Source organism: Aotus nancymaae, unplaced genomic scaffold (genome assembly GCF_030222135.1).
Source record: "Aotus nancymaae isolate 86718 unplaced genomic scaffold, 86718_ANA_hifiasm-v0.15.2.pri h1tg000057l, whole genome shotgun sequence".
NCBI lineage: Eukaryota > Metazoa > Chordata > Mammalia > Primates > Aotidae > Aotus > Aotus nancymaae.
In genome coordinates, this window is record NW_026988471.1 from 23,648,981 (window position 1) to 23,669,251 (window position 20,271).

The following is a 20,271-nucleotide window of genomic DNA, read 5'->3' on the forward strand; positions in this document are numbered from 1 at the left end:
TCGATGTTTGGAGCACCGGGAAGGCAGAGTCACCTGTCCAGCTGATTGAAAAAGGGACTCAAGAAGGAAGCCAGACCAGAGATTCCAGTGCAGAAAAGCACCATGAATCTTAACACAACTGTTTTAGCCGGCGCAGTGCGTTGCTCAGATTCCGGCGCTGGGAATCAACAAGTTTGACGTCCACTCAGAGACCTAATTTGAAAGTCAGTAATTACAAAGAGGACAGGTGGATAAATTTACAATGATGGGAAGAAACCAGTGTAAAAAGGCTGAGAATGCCCAAAATCAGAATGCCTCTCCCTCTACAGGGGATCACAGTTCCTCATCAACAAGGTAACAAGGCCTGATGGAGAACGAGTGCGTTCCAATAACAGAATTAGGCTTCAGAATGTGGATAACAAGAAACTTCAGTGACTTAAAAGAACATGTTCTAGCCCAATGTAAAGAAACTAAGAACCTTGAAAAAAGGTTTGACGAAATCCTAATGAGAATAGACAACTTAGAGAGGAACGTAAGTGAATTAATGGAACTGAAGAATACAATACGAGAACTCCGGGAAGTATGCACAGGTTTTAACAGTCGAATTGATCAAGCAGAAGAAAGCATATCAGAGGTCGAAGACCAACTTAATGAAATGAAACGAGAAGACAGATTAGAGAAGAAAGAGTAAAAAGGAATGAGCAAAGTCTCCAAGAAATATGGGACTATGTGAAAAGACCTAATTTACGATTGATAGGTGTACCTGAATGTCATGAAGAGAATGAATCCAAGTTGGAAAATATTCTTCAGGATATTATTCAGGAAAACTTTCCTAACCTAGTAAGGCAGGACAATACTCAACTCCAGGTAATACAGAGAACACCACAAAGATATTCCTCAAGTAGAGCAACCCCAAGATATATAATCGTTTTCACCAGAGTTGAAATAAAAGAGAAAATTCTAAGGGCAGCTAGAGAGAAAGGTCAGGTTACCCATAAAGGGAAGCCTATCAGACTCACAGCAGATCTCTCAGCAGAAACTTTACAAACTAGAAGAGAGTAGGGGTCAATATTCAATATCCTTAAAGAGAAGAATTTTCAACCCAGAATCTCATATCCAGCCAAACTAAGCTTCATAAATGAAGGAAAAATAAAATTTTTCACAAACAAGCAAGGACTCAGAGATTTCATCACCACCAGGCCTGCTTTACAAGAGCTTCTGAAAGAAGCACTATACACAGAAAGGAACAACCAGTATCAGTCATCCCAAAAACTTACCAAAAGGTAAAAAATATCTCCATAATGAAGAATTTACATCAACTAATGGGAAAAATAGCCAGCTAGCATTAAACGACAATATTAAACTCACAAATATCAATATTAATCCTAAATTTAAAAGGATTAAATGCCCCAATCAAAGACACAGACAGGCAAATTGAACAAAAAGTCAAAACCCATCGGTACGCTGTATCCAGATCCATCTCATAAGCAAGGACATACTAAGACTTAAAACAAAGGATTGGTGGAAGACGTACCAATCAAATGGAGAGGAAAAAAACAGGAGTTGTAACTTTCATCTCTGACAAAATAGACTTTAATAAGTAACAAAGACTAAAAGAAACAAAGAAAGACATTACATAATGGTAAAAGGATTAATGCAACAACAGGAGTCAATGATCACAAATATATATGCACCCAATACAGGAGCACCCAGATACATAAGACAAGTTCTTAATGACTTATAAAGAGACCTGGACTCCCGCACAATAATAGTGGGAGACTTTGACACCACATTGTTAATATTCAAAGTATCAACGAGATAGAAAATTAACAGGGACATGTATGATTTGAACTCAGACCTGGAACAAGTAAACTCAGTGAATATTTATAGAATTCTTCACCCCAGGTCCATAGAACATATATTTTTGTCAGTATCACATCACACCTATTTTGAAAGTGACTACATAATTGGAAGTAAATCACTCTTCAGCATTTGCATAGCATTTCACAGACTTAAATGAAATATTGGTTGGCTGTTTGTTTGTTATTTTCTTCCCTTATTCCTTCCTGTCTTTGCTGTTAAGCACAATTATTGGTATAAAAGAGGTTTTCAATACCTATTTTTAGATTGCATTCCAGCCTGGGCCATAGAGCAAGACTCCTGTTCTCTCTCCCCCTTTCTCTTTCTCTTTCTTTCTTTCTTCTCTTTTTCTTTTCCTCCCTCACTCCCTCTTTCCCTCTCTCTCTCTCCCTCCTTAAAAAAAAGAAAAAAAGAAAAAAAAAGAAATTGCCGTTGAATTTGAGGTAGACAAACAGTAAAAATTTGGCCCAAAAGAAAGAAAACTAACAAAAATCTAAGGGGATTCTGTACCCAGGTTCCTTCCAAGTGACTTTTAATTCTTACTCCACTTTAAGGAAACTGTAAATTATACACAATACATCCTAGCTACAAAAGAAGGCCATAAGGAGGGGGCGGTAGCTCATGCCTGTTGTCCCAGCTACTTGGGAGGTCAAGGTGGGAGGATCGTTTCAACCCAGGAGTTCAAGCCCAACCTGGGCAACATAGCAAGACCCCATCTTTAAAAAAACAAAAGAAGAAGAAGAAGAAGAAAAAATAGAAGGCCAGAAGGAATACCAACTAGAGGACCTATATTTAAAGGAAAGAACTTTCCCTTCAACAAAAGATTAGCAAATGACTACACAGCTAAATGGTTTCAAGTAAAATGAGCTATTTAAAATACATATAAATGTATACATAGATGCACAATTTTTATGATTCCTGGATTTTATTGACTTTTTGTAATATCTACTGAGTTTTAGTAGATGAAACACATTTTAACTGAGTGTGTGTATATATACATACACATTATATATATATTGTTGTTGTTGTTGTTGTTTTTTTCCTGAGACAGAGTCTTACTCTGTCACCCAGGCAGGAGTGCAGTGGTGTGATCATGGCTCACTGTAGCCTTAACCTCCTGGACTTAAGCAGTCCTCCTGCCTCAGTCTCCCGGGTGCCTGGGACCACAAGTGTGTGCCACCATGCCTGGCTAATTTTTAAATTTTGTGTAAAGATGAGGTCTCGCTATTTTGCCCAGGCTGGTGTCGAATTCCTGGGCTCAAGCAATCCTCCCACTTTGGCCTCCCAAAGTGTTGAGATTATAGACACGAGCCACCTCGCCCAGCCTTGAGTGTATATTTTGATGAGGATGGACAAATATGTACAGCTATGTGACTACATCCCCCATCAAGATGTGAAAGACTGCCATCATCCCAAAATGTTCCATGGTGCCCCATCCAAGTCAACTTCTCCCAGCTCCATGGAGTATCTGTTAAGGTACCATAGCTCTTACCACACCATAGTTGGCCTTTGAACAACAGGGTTTGAACTGCACAGGTCCACTTACTTGCAGATTTTCTTTCACCTCGGCAACCCCCAAGACAGCAAGATGGACCCTTTCTCTTTCTCTGCCTCCTCAGCTACTCAACGTGAAGATGCAGTTGAAGACCTTCTAATGATCCACTTCCACTTACTGAATAGTCAGTATATTTTCTCAGCCGGGTGCAGTGGCTCACACCTGTAATCCCAGCACTTTGGGAGGCAGAGGCAGGTAAATTACCTGAAGTCAGGAGTTCGAGACCAGCCTGGCCAACAGAGAAACCCTGTCTCTACTAAAAATACAAAAAATTAGCCGGGCATTGTGGCATATATTTGTGGTCCCAGGTACTCGGGAGACTGAAGTAGGAGGATCACCTGAGCCCAGGAGGTTGAGGCTGCAGTGGGCCGTGATCACACCACAAAAATTAGCTGGGTGTGGCAGCAGGCGCCTGTAGTCCTAGCTACTTGGGAGGCTGAGTCAGGAGAATCACTTGAACCCGGGAGGTGGAGGTTGCAGTGAGCTGAGATCACACCATTGCGCTCCAGCCTGAGTGACAGAGACTCCATCTCCAAAAAAAAAAAAAAAAAGTTATACACAGATGTTGACTGTGCTGGGGGCAGCACCCCTAATGCCTGCTTGGTTCAAGGGTCAGCTGTATGCTGAGGCCACCTTTTGACTGCCTGTGCTTTCCACCATCTATCTTTTGTTATTATTCCCTTTCTTCACATACAGTAGAATTCACTTTTTTGGTGTACAGTTCCGTGTTCTGACACACAGTCATGTCACCAGTACCACAACCGCCCGTCTCGATCTCTCTCCTCAGAGACGACGACTTCTGACTGCATTTGGATCTGGAAGACTTGGCCCTGAGACCAGCGGCTCTGCGCTTCCTGGGGGCATCCTGGGTGCCTTCTTCACCTTCACTGTTCCTCCTCCACTTTCTCTTCCGTAAAATGCCAGTGACAAGAATATCCACCTCACAGAGTGGGTGTGAGGACTAAGTGACATAATGAGATAAAAAGTGCTTCAAAGATCCATGCAAATGTTATTTGTAACTAGTCCTAGGAGAGTCCTCAGCCCCGTTAGGCTGTGGTGAAGGAAAGTGGGTGAGGGATGGGGAGGAATGGAGCAGGGGTGCGAGGGCGCGGGGGCACGGGGCAGGGCTCCAGCACGGCTCACCAGCCGGACAGTGGGGTGCCATGATCCCTCAGCTGGACGGGGAGTGCACGATCCCTTTCTCCCCTAAATGCAACTCAAAGCCTCAGGAGTTGTGTGTCACTAACCCTGGCAAGGAGGAAGGATTCTAAAGCTCAGGGGGACAAAGCGAAGCCATCCAGGGCCACAGGGACATCCTAACCCCAGGTTCTCAACATGAAAGGAACCGAGCTCGTGCAGCTCCCACGATCTAACCTAATGAAAGGGTATAGCTGGCTTTCCTCCACAACAGTCAGGCCAGCGGCCCTCTTCACCGTGTCTCCCACCCACAACCTACTCTGAACTCACTCTTCCCAAAAATGCAGCATAAAGAGAAACGATATTAACTGAAAGGCCATTGCTGAAATGCAAAAAGAAAGAGAGAAAGAGAGAAAAAAAGAAAGAAAAGGAAGGAAAGAAGGAAGGAGGGGAGGGAGGGAGGGAAATCTGGATCAAAAGTACACTCTTCTAGTTGTACACGGTGGCTCACTCCTGTAATCCTAGCACTTTGGAAGGCCCAGGAGGGCAGATCACTTGAGATCAGGAGTTTGTGACCAGCCTGGCAAAACCCCATCTCTACTAAAAATACAAAAATTAGCCAGGTGTGGTGGTACACGCCTGTAGTTCCTGCTACTGGGGAGGCTGAAGCAGGAGAATCGCTTGAACCCGGGAGGCGGAGGTTGCAGTGAGCCAAGATCATGCCCCTGCACTCCAGCCTGGGTGACAGAGCAAAACTTGAAGGAAGAAGGGAGGGAAGGAGGGAAGGAAGGAAGGAAGGCAGGCAGGCAGGCAGGCAGGCAGGCAGGCACTCCAGCCTGGGCGACAGAGCAAAACTCAGGAAGGAAGAAGGAAGAAGGGAGGGAGGGAGGGAAGGCAGGCAGGCACTCCAGCCTGGGTGACAGAGCAAAACTCAGGAAGGAAGGAAGGAAGGAGGGAGAGAGGGAGGGAGGGAGGGAGGGAGGGAAGGAAGGCAAGCAGGCAGGCAGGCAGTCAGGCAGGCAGGCAGGCGCACACTCCATCCTGGGCAACAGAGCAAAACTCCATCAGGAAGGAAGGGAGGGAGGGAGGGAGGGAGGGAGGGTAGCTGGGATTACAGGCACACACCACCATGTCCCGCTAATTTTGTATTTTTAGTAGAGATAGGGTTTCACCATGTTGGCCAGTCTGGTCTTGAACTCCTGACCTCAGGTGATCTGCCTGCCTCAGCCTCTGAAAGTGCTGGGATTACGGGCGTGAGCCACTGCGCCTGGCCATTCTTCTCTTTTGCCTCCTATGCTCCATTCTCTATTGTGTTGTTTTTGCTTTTTCCCTGATTATTAGAGTTATTAAGCGAAGCCCTGTCCAGCACGCAAAGCCATGATCACTACAGTGAGACAGGAAGGTACCATTTGTTTTTTCTTAGTTACTGTGGGGAAATGCTGAATAATTGTAAAGTGTGTTTTTGCATTTTTTAAGACAAAAATTGTCTAGGAAAGTTGAATAGGGGTATTTATTAAACAGGGGCTGAGGGTCCGACACCCCAGTCAGGGGTTGGGAAACAAAGATAGGGTGAATATGGCCAAGTGGGGAGGGATGTCGGGGCCACCCCAACCAGAGAGGCAAAGGCAGGGCTTGAAGCCACCCAGGTGCCCTTGTGACATCCTGGAAAAATCCTGGGACTGCTCTTCCCTCCCTTGCAGCTGGGCCAGGCTTTTCTAAAATTCCTTATCAGGCCATGCCTGCAATCCCAGCACTTTGGGAGGCTGAGGCAGGTGGATCACCTGAGATCAGGAGTTCAAGACCAGCCTGGCCAACATGGTGAAACCCTGTCTCTACTAAAAATACAAAAATTACCCAGGTGTGGTGGCGGGCACCAGTAATCTCAGCTACTTGGAAGGCTGAGGCAGGAGACTCACTTGAACCCATGAGGCAGAGGTTGCAGCGAGCCGAGATGGCACCACTGCAATCCAGTCTGGGCGACAGAGCAAGACTGTGTCAAAAAAAAAAATTCTTATCAGAGCCAATAATCATAACAATGACAGTAACAGCCAGAGCAACAGCCATTTCTAGTGCCTGCTGCCTATCTTAGTGAAGAAGGTATTATTATCACCCCCATTTTGCAGAGGGAGAAATCAGAGAGATTAAATAACTTACCCAGATCTCACAGCTGATAAGTGGGGGAGCTCTTAGCAATTCAAGTCGAATGACTATGACTCCAGTGCTTTGACCCAGGGTCCAAAGCAGAAAGCCACCCGGAGTGAGGCTTGACCAAGACTCACAAGGTCCCTTCACTACGCCATAATTCACTATGCCTGCTGTAGAGGCCAGCAGGTCTGAGATACAATGGAAGGGATAGGAAATGCTACCACCTGTAATCCCAGCACTTTGGGAGGCCGAGGTGGGTGGATCACCTGAGGTCAGCAGTTCAAGACCAGCCTGGCCAACGTAAAAAACCCAGTCTCTACTAAAACTACAAAAATTAGCCTGTGGTGGTGGTGCATGCCTATAATCCCAGCTACTCGGGAGGCTGAGGCAGGAGAATCTCTTGAGCCCGGGAGGCAGAGGTTGCAGTGAGCGAAGAGCACTGCAGCCTGGGTGAGCGAGTGAGACTCTGTTTCAAAAAAAAAAAAAGACCACCCTAGATTGGGCTTTTTACTGAAATAAAGAGGGACTATCCCAAATTTGTCCCCGGAGATGGGCCATATGATATTAACAACTACAAGCCCAATTCCGGCGGGGTGGGTGAATGTGTGCTCCAGAGCACTCAGTGCTACACGAACGAAAGGTAAGCTGTAAGCAGGGCAGGAGTAGAGCAAAAGGCGCTGAAGGGTGAGGCCGTGTGTCACTCCTTGGCTATCTCCAGCTGACAGGACTGCCTGCAGTAGACAATGTGCCTCTGGGCAGTGGGGTCGGCCCCCAGGCCCACATGGGAAGATGAACAACCCTCAGCACCGTGCCATGCGCTTTGTTCAGATTCCCCTTTGGGAAATTACTGATTCGGTTTCTTAGGAAATGGCACACATGGTATTACCTTCCCCCACTCCCACCCCACTGCCCTCCAGAAAAGGTGGAAGGTCCACCTACCATGATCAGGTTGGTGACCAGGCCTTGAGCAAACCGTTTTTGTTTGTTTGTTTGTTTGTTTTGAGACAGAGTTTCGCTCTTGTTACCCAGGCTGGAGTGCAATGGTGGGATCTCGGCTCACCGCAACCTCCGCCTCCTGGGTTCAGGCAATTCTCCTGCCTCAGCCTCCTGAGTAGCTGGGATTACAGGCACGCGCCACCATGCCCAGCTAATTTTTTGTATTTTTAGTAGAGACGGGGTTTCACCATGTTGACCAGGATGGTCTCAATCTCTTGACCTCGTGATCCACCTGCCTCGGCCTCCCAAAGTGCTGGGATTACAGGGAGCAAACCGTTTTATAAGAATCAGGCTCAAGGCTGGGCATGACGGCTCACGCCTATAATCCCAGCACTTTGGGAGGCCGAGGCAGATGGATCACTTGAGATCAGGAGTTTGAGACCAGCCTGGCCAACACTGTGAAACCCCCTCTCTACTAGAAATATAAAAACTAGCCAGGCATGGTGGCATGCACTTGTAATCCCAACTACTCAGGAGGCTGAGGCAGGAGAATCAATTGAACTCAGGAGGCGGAGGTTATAGTGAGCCAGGATCGCACCACTGCACTCTAGCCTGGGCGGCAGAGTGAAACTCCATCTCAAAAATAAAAATAAAAAGAATCAGGCTCATGGGGATAAATTCCTCAGGGCCCAATCCCCTTGGGTGAGAAACTGCCGTCAAGGGCAGTCCAGGAGCCCACCGAGAGCTGGCCAGGCAGCTGTCACGTTCTTCAGCTACCAGATCTGACTCAGCCAACACCAAACTATGCTTCCTGGAGACCAGTCCTGAAGCGACACGTGAACAACAGTTCAGCCATGGATCGTACGAAAGTTCAAGTCCAGTCGCTTATGTTGGGGTTTTGAATGGAGCTCAAGAGAGGGGTAGATTTACTCTGAAACAGGTCATTTACTTTTCTGTTTACAAGAAGGAAAGTGTTGTCGAGGAGAGGAAAGGGAAAACGAAAGAAAGTTTCATCTCTAATCAAAATGAATTCCTTAGGAACCACAAAGAAGAATTTCCTGGAAGAAAGGACTGAAAACCTGCTCAGAAGAAGGAAGAAGCATCAGACAGAAAATGGCCAGGAGGGGAAAGGAGGGTGGGAATGGCCTGCTGAAACAACAATAGTTAGTAAATAAAGTGCAAGTGACACATAAATAAAATCAATAAATTAAGAGTAGACAAGGACGGGCGCAGTGGCTCACACCTGTAATCCCAGCGCTTTGGGAGGCGGAGGTGGGATCTCTTGAGTTCAGGAGTTGGAGACCAACCTGGCCAACATGGCAAAACCCCATCTCTACACAAATACAAAAATTAGCCGGGCGTGGTGGTGAGTACCTGTAATCCCAGCTACTTGGGAGGCTGAGACAGGAGAATTACTTAAGCCCAGGAGACAGAAGTTGCAGTGAGCCGATATCATGCCACTGCGCTCCAGCCTCGGTGACAGAGCGAGACAGTATGTCAAGAAAAAATAAAAATAAAAATAAAAAAATTAAGAGGAGACAAATGCCCTACAGAAAAGGAATAGTATAATATTCTGCAATATTATTCAGCATTTGATAATTTGAAATATTCTTAACAATAATCCTTTCACACTGAGGAAAAAGAGCTAGCTGATTACACAGAAAGAGATTTAAAAAGGGTAATGAAGAAACTTGGTCTGATTCATTCAGAGATCAGAGATGGTCTGCCAAGATTAAATGTAATAAATAAGTAACTAGCATCTGCACAGCACTTTGTGGTTTAAGGTGCTTCTGCACACCTTGCCCATCCCCCTCTCACCAGGTAACACAGTCACACTCTCTTGCCCTTGTTTGCCCGGCAGAGCTGTGGGGAGCGGTTCCTCACCTGGCATCATGGCCCCACGTTGGCTAGGCTTAAGTCTACCCAGTAAAACAGCATCAATCATGCAAAACAAAACACCATCAGACAGACACTGCTTCCTGCTTTCTAATGGCCGATCTACCCAGCACAGGTTACCTGGGACAAGCAGGAGTTTAGGCAAGAAGCAGAGGCAGGGGCGGGTTACAGATGTCCCATGCTGAGGATCCCCCCACATGTCGGCCTGCTCCACGTGTTGGGAGGGTTCTTAGCGTGGGACATCCGTAACTTAGACCCCCTCCCTTTTGATTCTACACACTCTTCTCTGGCAACCCCTCAGCTTCCCTACAGTTTCAGGTGCCACTTAAATGCTGATGATTCTCAAATCTGCAACTCTAGACCTTTCTTCTCCAGATCTTAAGTACAAGGTCTGGTACACAGAAGATTTCAGTAACTTTCCACTGAGTAATCTGACAGTTCCACTTAAATGTCCCACAGGCACCTCAAACCAAACTCATCTTCTCCATCCCCTACTTCCGTCCTGGTGGGTGGCCCTCATGGCGCCACACCTAGACTCCCTCACTAGCCTCCTGCATAGCGTTAGCTTCATTCAGGTCCACCAAGATGATCCTCCTAAATGCAAACCCAATCCTATCTGGTGCTTCTGAAGCTTGTGCACATGCAAATATCCACCTTCTGGGGAAAGAATACAAACAGCAGAGCCAAGCTGCCAATGCCAGCTGAGGAGAGAAAGGGGCAGGATTGGTGCTGGCGTCCATGATGAAGCCACACACCCTGTCACCTAGGGCAGTGTCCAGGACACAGGGGCCGCTGCATGCTTGAGAAGGTAAGAGAATGACTTCTCACCCAGATAAGGCAAGGCAAAGTCCATACAGATGAATTCTGAGCCATCATTTCTCTCTATGTAATGCAGTTTCTGAAACTTTCTAAAAATCTTAGAAATGATATATTGGACCCTACAGAGAATCAATACCTTAAAGGAGTTAAATACACTGGGCTCTGGGCCAAATTTCTAACTCTTGAAGCATCCTGTGGTCACAGAGTATTTTGGACCCTACCCAAACTCACAGCTTTAATTAGTTCGGTCTCCCCAGCATCCCCTATGTGCCTCCTGGTTTCTCAGACAACCTCAGAAGACAGCTGTGATCAATTCATTCCCTCCCTGTACATGTGCCACTCAAACATCAAAAAATAGAACAAATTTCCTCTTGCATCTGAGTTAGCCTTGACTTCCTGTAGACAATAGTGATGAGCCTAACTTTTAAAGACTGATAGCTTTCACTTTCTCTCTGAGACCACCATGCTATGAGGAAGCCCAAGCTAGCCACATGGAGAGGTCAGGAGGAGGAGCTTTAAGGCTCCAGACACTTGAGTAAAGGCTTCTTAGAACTTGCCAGCATAGCTGACAGCTGAATGCTGCAGGTGAATGAAACTGTGCAGGTGGACAAATAAGTGACCCTTGCCCATGCCACGTGAAGCACAAAAACCACCTACCTGAACAGTCAACTCACAGGATCAGGAAAAACAATAAATTATCTTTTTTTTTTTTGAGATGGGTCTCATTTTGTCACCCAGGCTGGAGTGCGGTGGCACGATCATGGATCATTGCTGCCTCCTGGGCTCATGATCCTCCCAACTCAGCCTTCTAAGTAGCTGGGACTACTGCCATATGCCACCACGCCTGGCTGATTTTTGTATTTTTTGTAGAGACAGTTTTGCCATGTTGCCCAGGTTTAAACTGTTATTCTTTTAAGCCCCTAAGTTTTGGGGCTGTTTGTTACACAGCAGTGAATAACTGAAACACACGGTGAATAAATCGATATATATTCAGTAACACCTTGAGTAATGAGTCATCCCATATTACTGAATTTCCAAATATAATCCTTATTTGTACAAACTTGTGTTATCCATTCCTGAGGAAAACGTTTTTGGCTACTACACTCCACTTTTTTTTTTTTTTTTTTTTTGAGATGGAGTCTCATTCTGTTACCCAGGCTGGAGTGCAGTGGCATAATCTCGGCTCACTGCAACCTCCACCTCCTGGGATCAAGTGATTTTCCTGCCTCAGCCTCCCGAGTAGTTGGGCTACAAGTGTGCACCACCATGCCTGGCTAATTTTTGTTTTTAGTAGAGACGGGGATTCACCACATTGGACAGGCTGGTCTCAAACTCCTGAATTTGTGATCCTCCCACCTCAGCCTCCGAAAGTGCTGGGATTACAGGCATGAGCCACCACGCCCAGCCACACTCCACTTTATACTAAATGCAATTTAATATTTTCTTGATGAGTTGGTCACCATTATGCACATCAGTTACTACACCGTCCTATAATGTAACAACGCCTCCCACAGCCACAGGAGGTGCAGATGAAGGCTGCTGGTTGTAACACTCAACAACCCAGACATCTCTGCTCCTTAAAGATGCCCCCCAAAACACCTCCTCATCCCCTAGATTGCTCCTTCTAATGCTGTGGGTTGAGAAACCAAAACCCTAACCTTGTTGGAACCATATCAACAGGCTCTGAGGGAAGAGCTAAGCGTTTTTTTTTTTTTGAGATGGCGTCTCGCTGTTCCCCAGGCTGCAGTGGGCTGGTGTGATCAGAGCTTACTGTAACTTTGAACTCCTGGGCTCAAGCCATCCTCCTCCCCAGCCTCCTGTACAAGACACATACCACCAGGCTGGGTGTGGTGGCTCACGCCTGTAATCCCAACACTTTGGAAGGACGAGGCAGGTGGATCACCTGAGGTCATGAGTTCGAGACCAGCCTGGCCAATATGGCGAAACCCCATCTCTACTAAAAATACAAAAAAATTATCCAGGCGTGGTGGTGGGTGCCTGTAATGCCAGCTACTCTGGAGGCTGAGGCAGGAGAATCTCTTGAACCTGGGAGGCAGAGGTTACAGTGAGCCAAGATAGCGCCATTGCACTGCAGTCTGGGCAACAGAACAACACTCTGTCTCAAAAAAAAAAAAAAAAAAGACACACACCCCCAAGCCCACTGAATTGTGTGTGTGTGTGTGTGTGTGTGTGTGTGTGTGTGTGTGTGTAAGATGGGGTCTCATTATGTTGCCCAGGCTGGTCTTAAACTCCTGGCCTCAAATGATATTCCTGCCTCAGCTCCCAAAGTGCTGAAATTCCAGGCATGAGCCACTGTGCCTCGCCTAAGGGGTTCTTTTATGACTGCAGATGAGAAGGAACTCTGAAATCCTACTGCCCTATGTTCAAATCCTGCTCTGCTGCTTACTAGCTATGTGACCCTGGACAAGTCATTTCAGTTGTCACACATTTCAGTTTCCTGATCTGTAAAATGGAAATAATATTTGGCTCTTGCCAGAAGACACTAAACTGTAACAGAGCAAGAGTTCAGCAAACACAGCCACCTCCTCACTGTCCCTGCTCATGGGCCTCGACCTACTCATGATGTGCCTCTGAGTCTGAGTGTTGGTGAGAGCACAAAACCGTGGAGTCTATTATCAAGAACACGTAATTTGGTGATGGCCGGGCGCAGCGGCTCACACCTGTAATCCAGCACTTTAGGAGGTCGAGGTGGGTGGATCGCCTGAGCTCAGGAGTTTGAGCCCCGCCTGGACAACCTGGCAAAATCTTGTCTCTATTTGGAAAAAAAAAAAAAAAGGAAGAAGAAAGAAAAAAGGAAAAAAAAAGAATGTGTAATTTGGTGAGGGGGCAGCCAGGGGCATAGGGTGGCACTGGAATGTTAACCCAGGGTCGGCCCACCCTTGTGCAATTCGCTGTTTGTTTATGAAGAAACTGCAGAATGTCAATAACCTGGCATCCCAGCCGTTCCATCTCACGGAGGGTTTACCAGAGGGTTGGGCAGATCAAGCCCAGGAGTGAGCATGCGTGTGTGTGTGTGTGTGCCTGCATGTGGGCATAAAACTACTCAGTCACCCACCCCTGGCCCAGCCCTGGGCTTCCGTTTCCTCTCTAGAAAAACCCGCTGACTATAAAGCGCTGATTTAAAATAATAAACACGAGGAGTCCAACGTTCAGAGCAAAATGTCAGGGAAATAATGTGGGTGAAAAGTGGGGCCTAAATTGCATATGTACGATGATGGTGCGCAAACCCGGACGTTCTGTTTACACACAGATCGGGGTCAGAAAAGGCCACAGAAAGCCCAGACGGGGAAAGCATGGAGGGGGTGATTTTCTGCAAAGCTGTTTACATGTTCAATGACTGATTCTTCTTCCTCACATGCAGCCAGGTCTGTTGGCCCTGTGGTCCCCGTCTACGCAGGTCCTCATTGTTCCGGTCCCTGGTCCCGCCGCTGATGCCCAGGGCCAAAGAGCCAGGACTGGCTTGCATTTGCCTCCTCTGCCCTGCGTCCTGCACGCCTCTCCCTGCAGCCTGCTTCCTGAAGACTGAAAGCCCCAAGCCTGCTGCTTCCTGCCTGCCGCCCCCCACGCCAGCTCCTGTCCCGACTCAGCCCCCTGCCTTTCTCACGTAAGCCTGGCCACGTGCCCACAGGGAACATCGGCATGGGCTTCCCCCCCCTTTTCATCCCATTCCCATGGGGAGAAGGGGGTGCCTCGTGTTATACTTTGGGGGCTCCCATCTCTTGGCACTGTTCAGCCACGTTGCTTAGCAAAGACATTTGGGGGCAGCCAGAAAAGCAGAAGGCCCAGATGCCTGGATTCTGGAGAAAGAGACACTTTCAGGGAAACCCCCATCCCACCTTCTAACTCACTGGTGACCCCTCCCCTATAATCCAGCCCCGCTACCTCACTGAGCCTCGGTCCCCTCACCTGTGAAATGGAGCCAGTAACATCCAGGATTAAATGGGGTGAGGTGCATGCAACAGCTATGTGCAGTCTGCAGACAGGGTGTCTCTGGAAGCCTCAGCTTCCTCTCACCCTCCCTACGGCAGCTCCCTCCAGCCCCGAGGAGCAAATGTTCCTTCGCTGGGTGAATGACTTGCTGTGTAATTTGTAGGTGTGAAAGGAACCGTACAGCCACAGCTTCCCCGAGTTTTACTTGGTGAATAAAGGTCTTAACGGGTTCTTCATGCCATGAGAGAATTCTGCTCCCAAATAGCCTTTCTTCTCTGAAGTAAGGGTACAAAATATTTGTCAGCGGTTCCTAGTCCCTACTGTGCCACAAGCTAAAGGCACACCCCCCCAGCCACCATCCTGGCTGCCTTCCCCATCATCTGTACCCATCAGCTGCTGGTCCTGTGGGTCCTGGTCCTGAGCCCAGACCCCTCCTGTCTCCTCGCCTAGCCCAGAGGCAGTTTAGGGGTGGGAAAGGGCAAGCTATTTCATAACAGGTCCTAGGGAAGGACCCAGGCCAGGGGAGTGACATGGGCAAACCCTGCCAGCCTCGGCTCCTTCTGATCCATCTGTCCTCCCTTCCTGCTCCTCTGGGAGCCTCCTAGGATGAAGGACCCGTCAAGAATAGGGGACAGTGGCTCACGCCTGTAATCCCAGCACTTTGGGAGGCCAAGGTGGGCAGATCACCTGAGGTCAGGAGTTTGAGACCAGCCTGGCCAACATGGTGAAACCCCGTCTTTACTAAAAATACAAAAAAAAATCAGCTGGGCATGGTGACGGGTGCCTGTAATCCCAGCTACTTGGGAGGCTGAGGCAGGAGAATCGCTTGAACCCGGGAGGTGGAGGTTGCAGTGAGCCGAAACTGCACCATGGTACTCCAGCTAGAGGATGGGTTGTGAGAACCATTGGCCAGGTCCCTGCCCATCCAAGGTGGCTCCCAGAACATCCTCCCCACCCAGCACAGCCTGACTGTCAGATGGCCTCACCCTCCTCATCCCCAGACCCTGCAGGCAGCAAGGCCCTTGAGGCGCGGCAATATTCACTCCCTAACTCATCAGGAAGCCCTAGCCCCACCCCATCCCACACTCCCTGATCACCTGCTCTTCCTGTCAGACCCCACCTGCTGGCCTCCTGAGAAGAGCCCAGGACAGACTGTCCGCCTGGCCTCCGACCTTTCAGGCTACTAGCAGACCCAGGTGTACCTTCCGTCCTCCTCCACAGACCCGAGCATGGACGTGGGGGGATAAGAGCTGCAGAGGAAGAGGGCTTTTGACATTGGCAATGCTTCTTCATGCTGCCAGTGACAGCAGCAACAAAACCACAAAACTCACAAGCCCCTAGAAATCCAGGTGTCTGCTTCAAACTGGGAATTGCGTTCATCCCCCACCCGCCCTGGAGGGAGTTCCCAGCCAGAGCCAATGGGATGGGAGAGAGGAAGATGAGGGGAAGTACATGGGCAGGAGAAAGACGGTGCCCGGGGCTTGGGGTCTGGAGAAGGTTCCAGGACCTACCCTGACTAGGAGGGGCCTGGCCACCTGGTTCTTGTACCCCATCCTCCAGCAGCCCCCGCCCCCCATCTTTGATGGGGCCCACATCCCAGGAGGCAACAGCAGCAGGGCAGGTGAATGACGCCTCACTCCACGGCTCAGGGGAGACTGCTGTCCCCGGTGGCCCTCCCCACAGCAACGCAAGCCGCTGTGGTGTTTTTTTTTTTTTTTTTCCGAAACAGTGTCTTGCTCTGTCACCCAGGCAGGAGTGCAGTGGTGCAATCTTGGCTCACTGCAATCTCTGCCCCCTGGGTTCAAGTGATTCTCCTGCTTCAGCCTCCTGAGTAGCTGGGATCACAGATGCACACCATCATGTCTGGCTAATTTTTGTAGTTTTAGTAGAGGCAGAGGTTTCACCATGTTGGCCAGGCTGATCTTGAACTCCTAACCTCAGATGATCTGCCTATCTCCCAAAGTGCTGGGATTACAGGCCTTAGCCACCACACCCAACCCTGTTCCCACAGTCTTCAGAGGCCAAATGCAAGGATGCTGTGAGTTGAGGCAGACTCTGGTGGGTGGGCTTGGGAACCCAGGCACCTTTTAAAAAGTCACATTAGTCCCAAACTAGTGACTCAGAAGCTTCTGGAATACAGCCCACTGTAAGCTGGGGCCTCCTGCCTTCGATCTCAGGCTCCCCATTGGACCTTGGGAGCCCTCTGCCCCTCCTGCTCTGTTCCAAAAGCTGCCTCCCAGGCACTGCTTCCATGCCAAGGTCAGTTCCCCTGGGATGCTAATATTTTTATTCTTGATTTCTTTTTTTGTTTCTGTTTTCTAAGTTTTAGGGTTTTGTATCTTAGCAGTACCCAAAGGAGAGCAATCATGAGCTCAGAAGTGATCTCCAAGTAGCCACATGGTGGGGAGCCCAGGCCTGGGCCCAGGCCTGCAGCCACACCCTCACAATCCTTTTCCCTGGAAGCTCCAGGAGTCTCAAAATAAGCTCCCTGTCCACCTGGGGAGATGGAGCTAGAGAGACCAGTCATCCCAGACCTCAGACCTTAAGCTTAAAAAGAACCTGGGACTGGCTAATGCATGGCCTGACATGACTGGTGTTTCCACCTAGCCGATGACCAGAAACTCACAGCCCCCTCCAAGCTGTGCCTCTACAGAAATTTGGGGTGGGGACGGCAAGGCAGCACACAGCCACTATCCCTAGGAGGTGGGATGGGAAGCAAAGCTCCTGCTCTCAGGGAGCTCTTGGTGCTCCATGGAACACACACAAATGAGCCCTGGGGTGGGAGCCGACGCCTGGGCTGGGAGCCAACGCCTGGGGTCCCGTCCTGTTTCTGCCACCAAAGTTCTGGGTGACAGTGAACCAGTTACCACCCATCTCTGTTTCCTCCTCTGTCAAATGCGGAGTCTGGACTAGATGCCCTGCCAGGCCCCTGCCTATGTCAACATCCTCTAACCGTTTCTAGAACAAATCAGCAGGCTGAGGCATGGGTGGAAAAATTAGCAGAGGAACAGAAGGTTCTGTCCATCCACCCTGGGCCTGCCCACAGCACCTGGTCTCCAGGGCCCAGGCGGACCTCCATAGCTGCTAGAGGCTCATGGCCATCAGCAAGGATCCTGGGCATGCCCTACCTCTCCTGACACCCAGCAGGTCACCGCTTCAGAGCTGACTCTACCCCAGCCCCACTAACCGCAGAACAGAGCTGGCGTGGAAGGTAGGCCGTCTCTACCAGCTGGACCACCACAGGGTCAGGAAGCTGGGGAGCCTCTGGACCATCATCAGCACGAGGCTGGCAGGCTGGGCACCAAACCCAGATGCAGACGTCTCCACCTCATGCTCTGGTCACTGGCTTGCTGGCTCCCGAGGGACACACATTGCCGACTGTCCCTCAGGTCCCCTGGTCTCTGCAGCTCCTCAGGGCCCAACACTTGGTGGGAACACAATACTATTATGAATAGTTAAGCTGAGGACGAAATTCCACCCCTTCCAGTAGCACTCATGCTCCAGGACCAGCAGACCCTGTGTCGCAGTGGCCATGACTATCCCCATTTGCATCCCTACCCCACAGCTTCAGTGGGGAGACCGCCACTCTCCACATCACAGAACTGCCCAGGCACCCCGAGCTCCCCAGAAGAAGGAAATATGATAACTGCGTCTTTCCTCTGGGCAGCCCTTCACGTATCCTAAAGTGCTATCCCCCACATCTCTTGCGATCCTGACAACAACTGTGTCATGCAGGCAGGGTGGACATTATCCCCATTTGACAAAGGGGCACTGAGTCCACACAGCTAGTCAGTGTCAGGGGAGAGATGGGAATCGAGGAGCCCTCTTCCCACGGGAGGTCCTCCTTGCCAGGGTCACTGCCAGGGAGTGGCCAGGACAACCTGTCTCAAGACCAGCCCTGGGTGGACACAGCGTGTGCCGACACTCAGGCTGGGCACAGGTGAAGAGTGGCCCTGCCCAATGCCCTGATATCCTCCGGGGGCAAAGACAGGGACTAGGGGGAGAGGTGAGAGCCCCGGAAGCCCCCAGGACATATTTGGACTCAAAGGCAAAGCAAACACCAACTCCAACAGGTCCCACGTTGGTGAGAGCTGCCAGAGAGGACCCACGGGGGGCACGGTGGGCAGAACTCACCTCCCGCAGCAGCTGCATCCCCTTCAGCTCCTCCTGCTGCTGCTGGGCCACAGTGACTCCCAGTACCAACGTGTGCATCACACAGGAGACCACGGAGATGATCACGATGGGGCTGAGGCTGAGGGGCAGCGTGATGAAGAAGGAGAAGACGAAGAAGACCTGCCAGCCCACCGTGTCGCTGGCCGCGTGGGCACCCGCGAAGTTCAGGCCCAGGTAGGAGAAGATCTGGGCGGTTATGAGCAGCCACAACAGGTAGGGCACCACCCTGCGGGTGACCCGGTCCGGGAGCAGCCCCTTTTTGCAGAGCACTAAGAGGACGATGTCCAACACCAGTCCAATTCCAGCCACTGCGAGGGGAGCCAGCTTGTCGCTGGAGAAGACCACAGCACACATGACCACCACGTAGCAGTCAAAGAGGGCTGCAAAGACCACCAGCACCAGCAGAGTTTCATGGCGCTGCCTTTTGAAGTAGGTCTGGTAGAGGTTCTCCAAGGACTCTGGCACGAAGGTCAGCCGCATGAAGCGAGGCAGGCACAGGCAGGAGCCCGAGTTCCGGACAGAGATCTCATGGGTCCGGCCTACCCCGCGGTCAGGATCGGAGGGCAGGCTAACGGAGTACTCGGCTGAGTACTCGGCCGAGTACTCGGGCTCGGAGAAGCCCTGGTTCCTCGGCATTCTGGCTGGCGTCTGCTGCTGGCCCTAGAGAAGTGGACTGGGAACAGAGGAAGAGCTCCCGCCGGGGCCACCTCTCAGGGCTCTCTGAGACCTGGGGGGGAGGGGGTCTGAGGGCCTCTTCTTGGCTGGACCGAGGGGCAGCCACCTCTAGCAGGAACGCAGAGCGGGTTTCCAGGGAACAGGTAGCGCTGATCATCTAGAGCTGAAAAGGGCATTGCTGAGCAGAAGCACCTCTTTCCTCCTACCTTGCGGTTTCCCCATGACCCGACCTAACCCTCATAAAAGAATCTCTGCTGCAGGAGTCTCCCAATCCTGGGCCTTCCCTGCCACCCCCGGCTCACACCGCCGCCCACCGCACTCACACTGGGTCTTGTCCACGCCAGACACTCAATTTCCTGTCCCTGGCTTGTGGAAGGGCCTAGCCGCCTCTCCATCCCCGGCACCCGGTTTCTCTCAGTTATCTCTTCTCTCTCAGTCCCTGACTTCCTCACCGAAATTCCCTCCAGGCCCAGTCCTTAGAAGCTGGAAATAAAACGTGCCGGAAAGAAACCAGGACCATCGTGGGGATTCCTGAGCCTTCCTTCTGTTTACTTCCTTTTTCCACCAAGCCCTTGGAGACTCCGGCTCCGATCCGGCCCCCTTCCCAAGCTCGGGGAGCCGTCTTCCCCGGAAGCCCAGCCCGGCCCCTGCGTTTACCTGTGCGGGAACTCGGCCACCGCGTGCTCCGGGACGGTCCCCGCCCGGGCCGGGGTGGGAGGGCTCAACGCGCCAGAGGGCTGCTCCCCGCAGAGCCGCGCCGCCCCGCCAGCGCCTGGGGCCCCGGCCGGAGCACGATCTCCCGCCGTCAGGCCCGGGATCCGGCCCTGAGAGGCGCAGCGCTGCCCCTCAGCATCCGCGGGCGCCCGGCCGCAGGGGGAAGGAGGCGGCAGCGACGGGGGCCGGGAGATCCAGGGACGCCTGCCCAGCGCGCCCGCCCTGGGGGTGCGGCTCGGGGGCCGGCAGGCGCGGGCGGCGGCGAGCGAGGCTCTCTGGACCTCTCCCCTGCAACCGCGGCGGCGGCGGCGGCGGCGGCGGCTAGGGGCGCGCACGGGGCCCTCCCCGGCGGGAGCGCGGGCCGAGCCCGGGGAAGCCCGCCAGCATCCTCTCGCTCGCCCACCCGCCTGCGCCGAGCCGAGCCAGCCGAG

General features: G+C 50.8%; 1 protein-coding gene across 2 annotated transcripts in view; it reads right to left on the reverse strand.

The window, feature by feature from the left end:
* Nucleotides 1–19,853, reverse strand: part of ADCY3 (adenylate cyclase 3) — a 105,972-nt gene extending 86,119 nt beyond the window's left edge. For both annotated transcript variants that reach the window (XM_021677049.2, XM_064363903.1), the window contains exons 1-2: nucleotides 19,784–19,853; nucleotides 18,413–19,289 (exon numbers count right to left, since the gene is read on the reverse strand). In XM_021677049.2, the coding sequence (XP_021532724.1) occupies nucleotides 18,413–19,087 (675 nt within the window). In that variant the 5' untranslated portion in view covers nucleotides 19,088–19,289; nucleotides 19,784–19,853. The remainder of the gene's footprint in view (nucleotides 1–18,412; nucleotides 19,290–19,783) is intronic.
* Nucleotides 19,854–20,271: the final 418 nt, after the last annotated feature.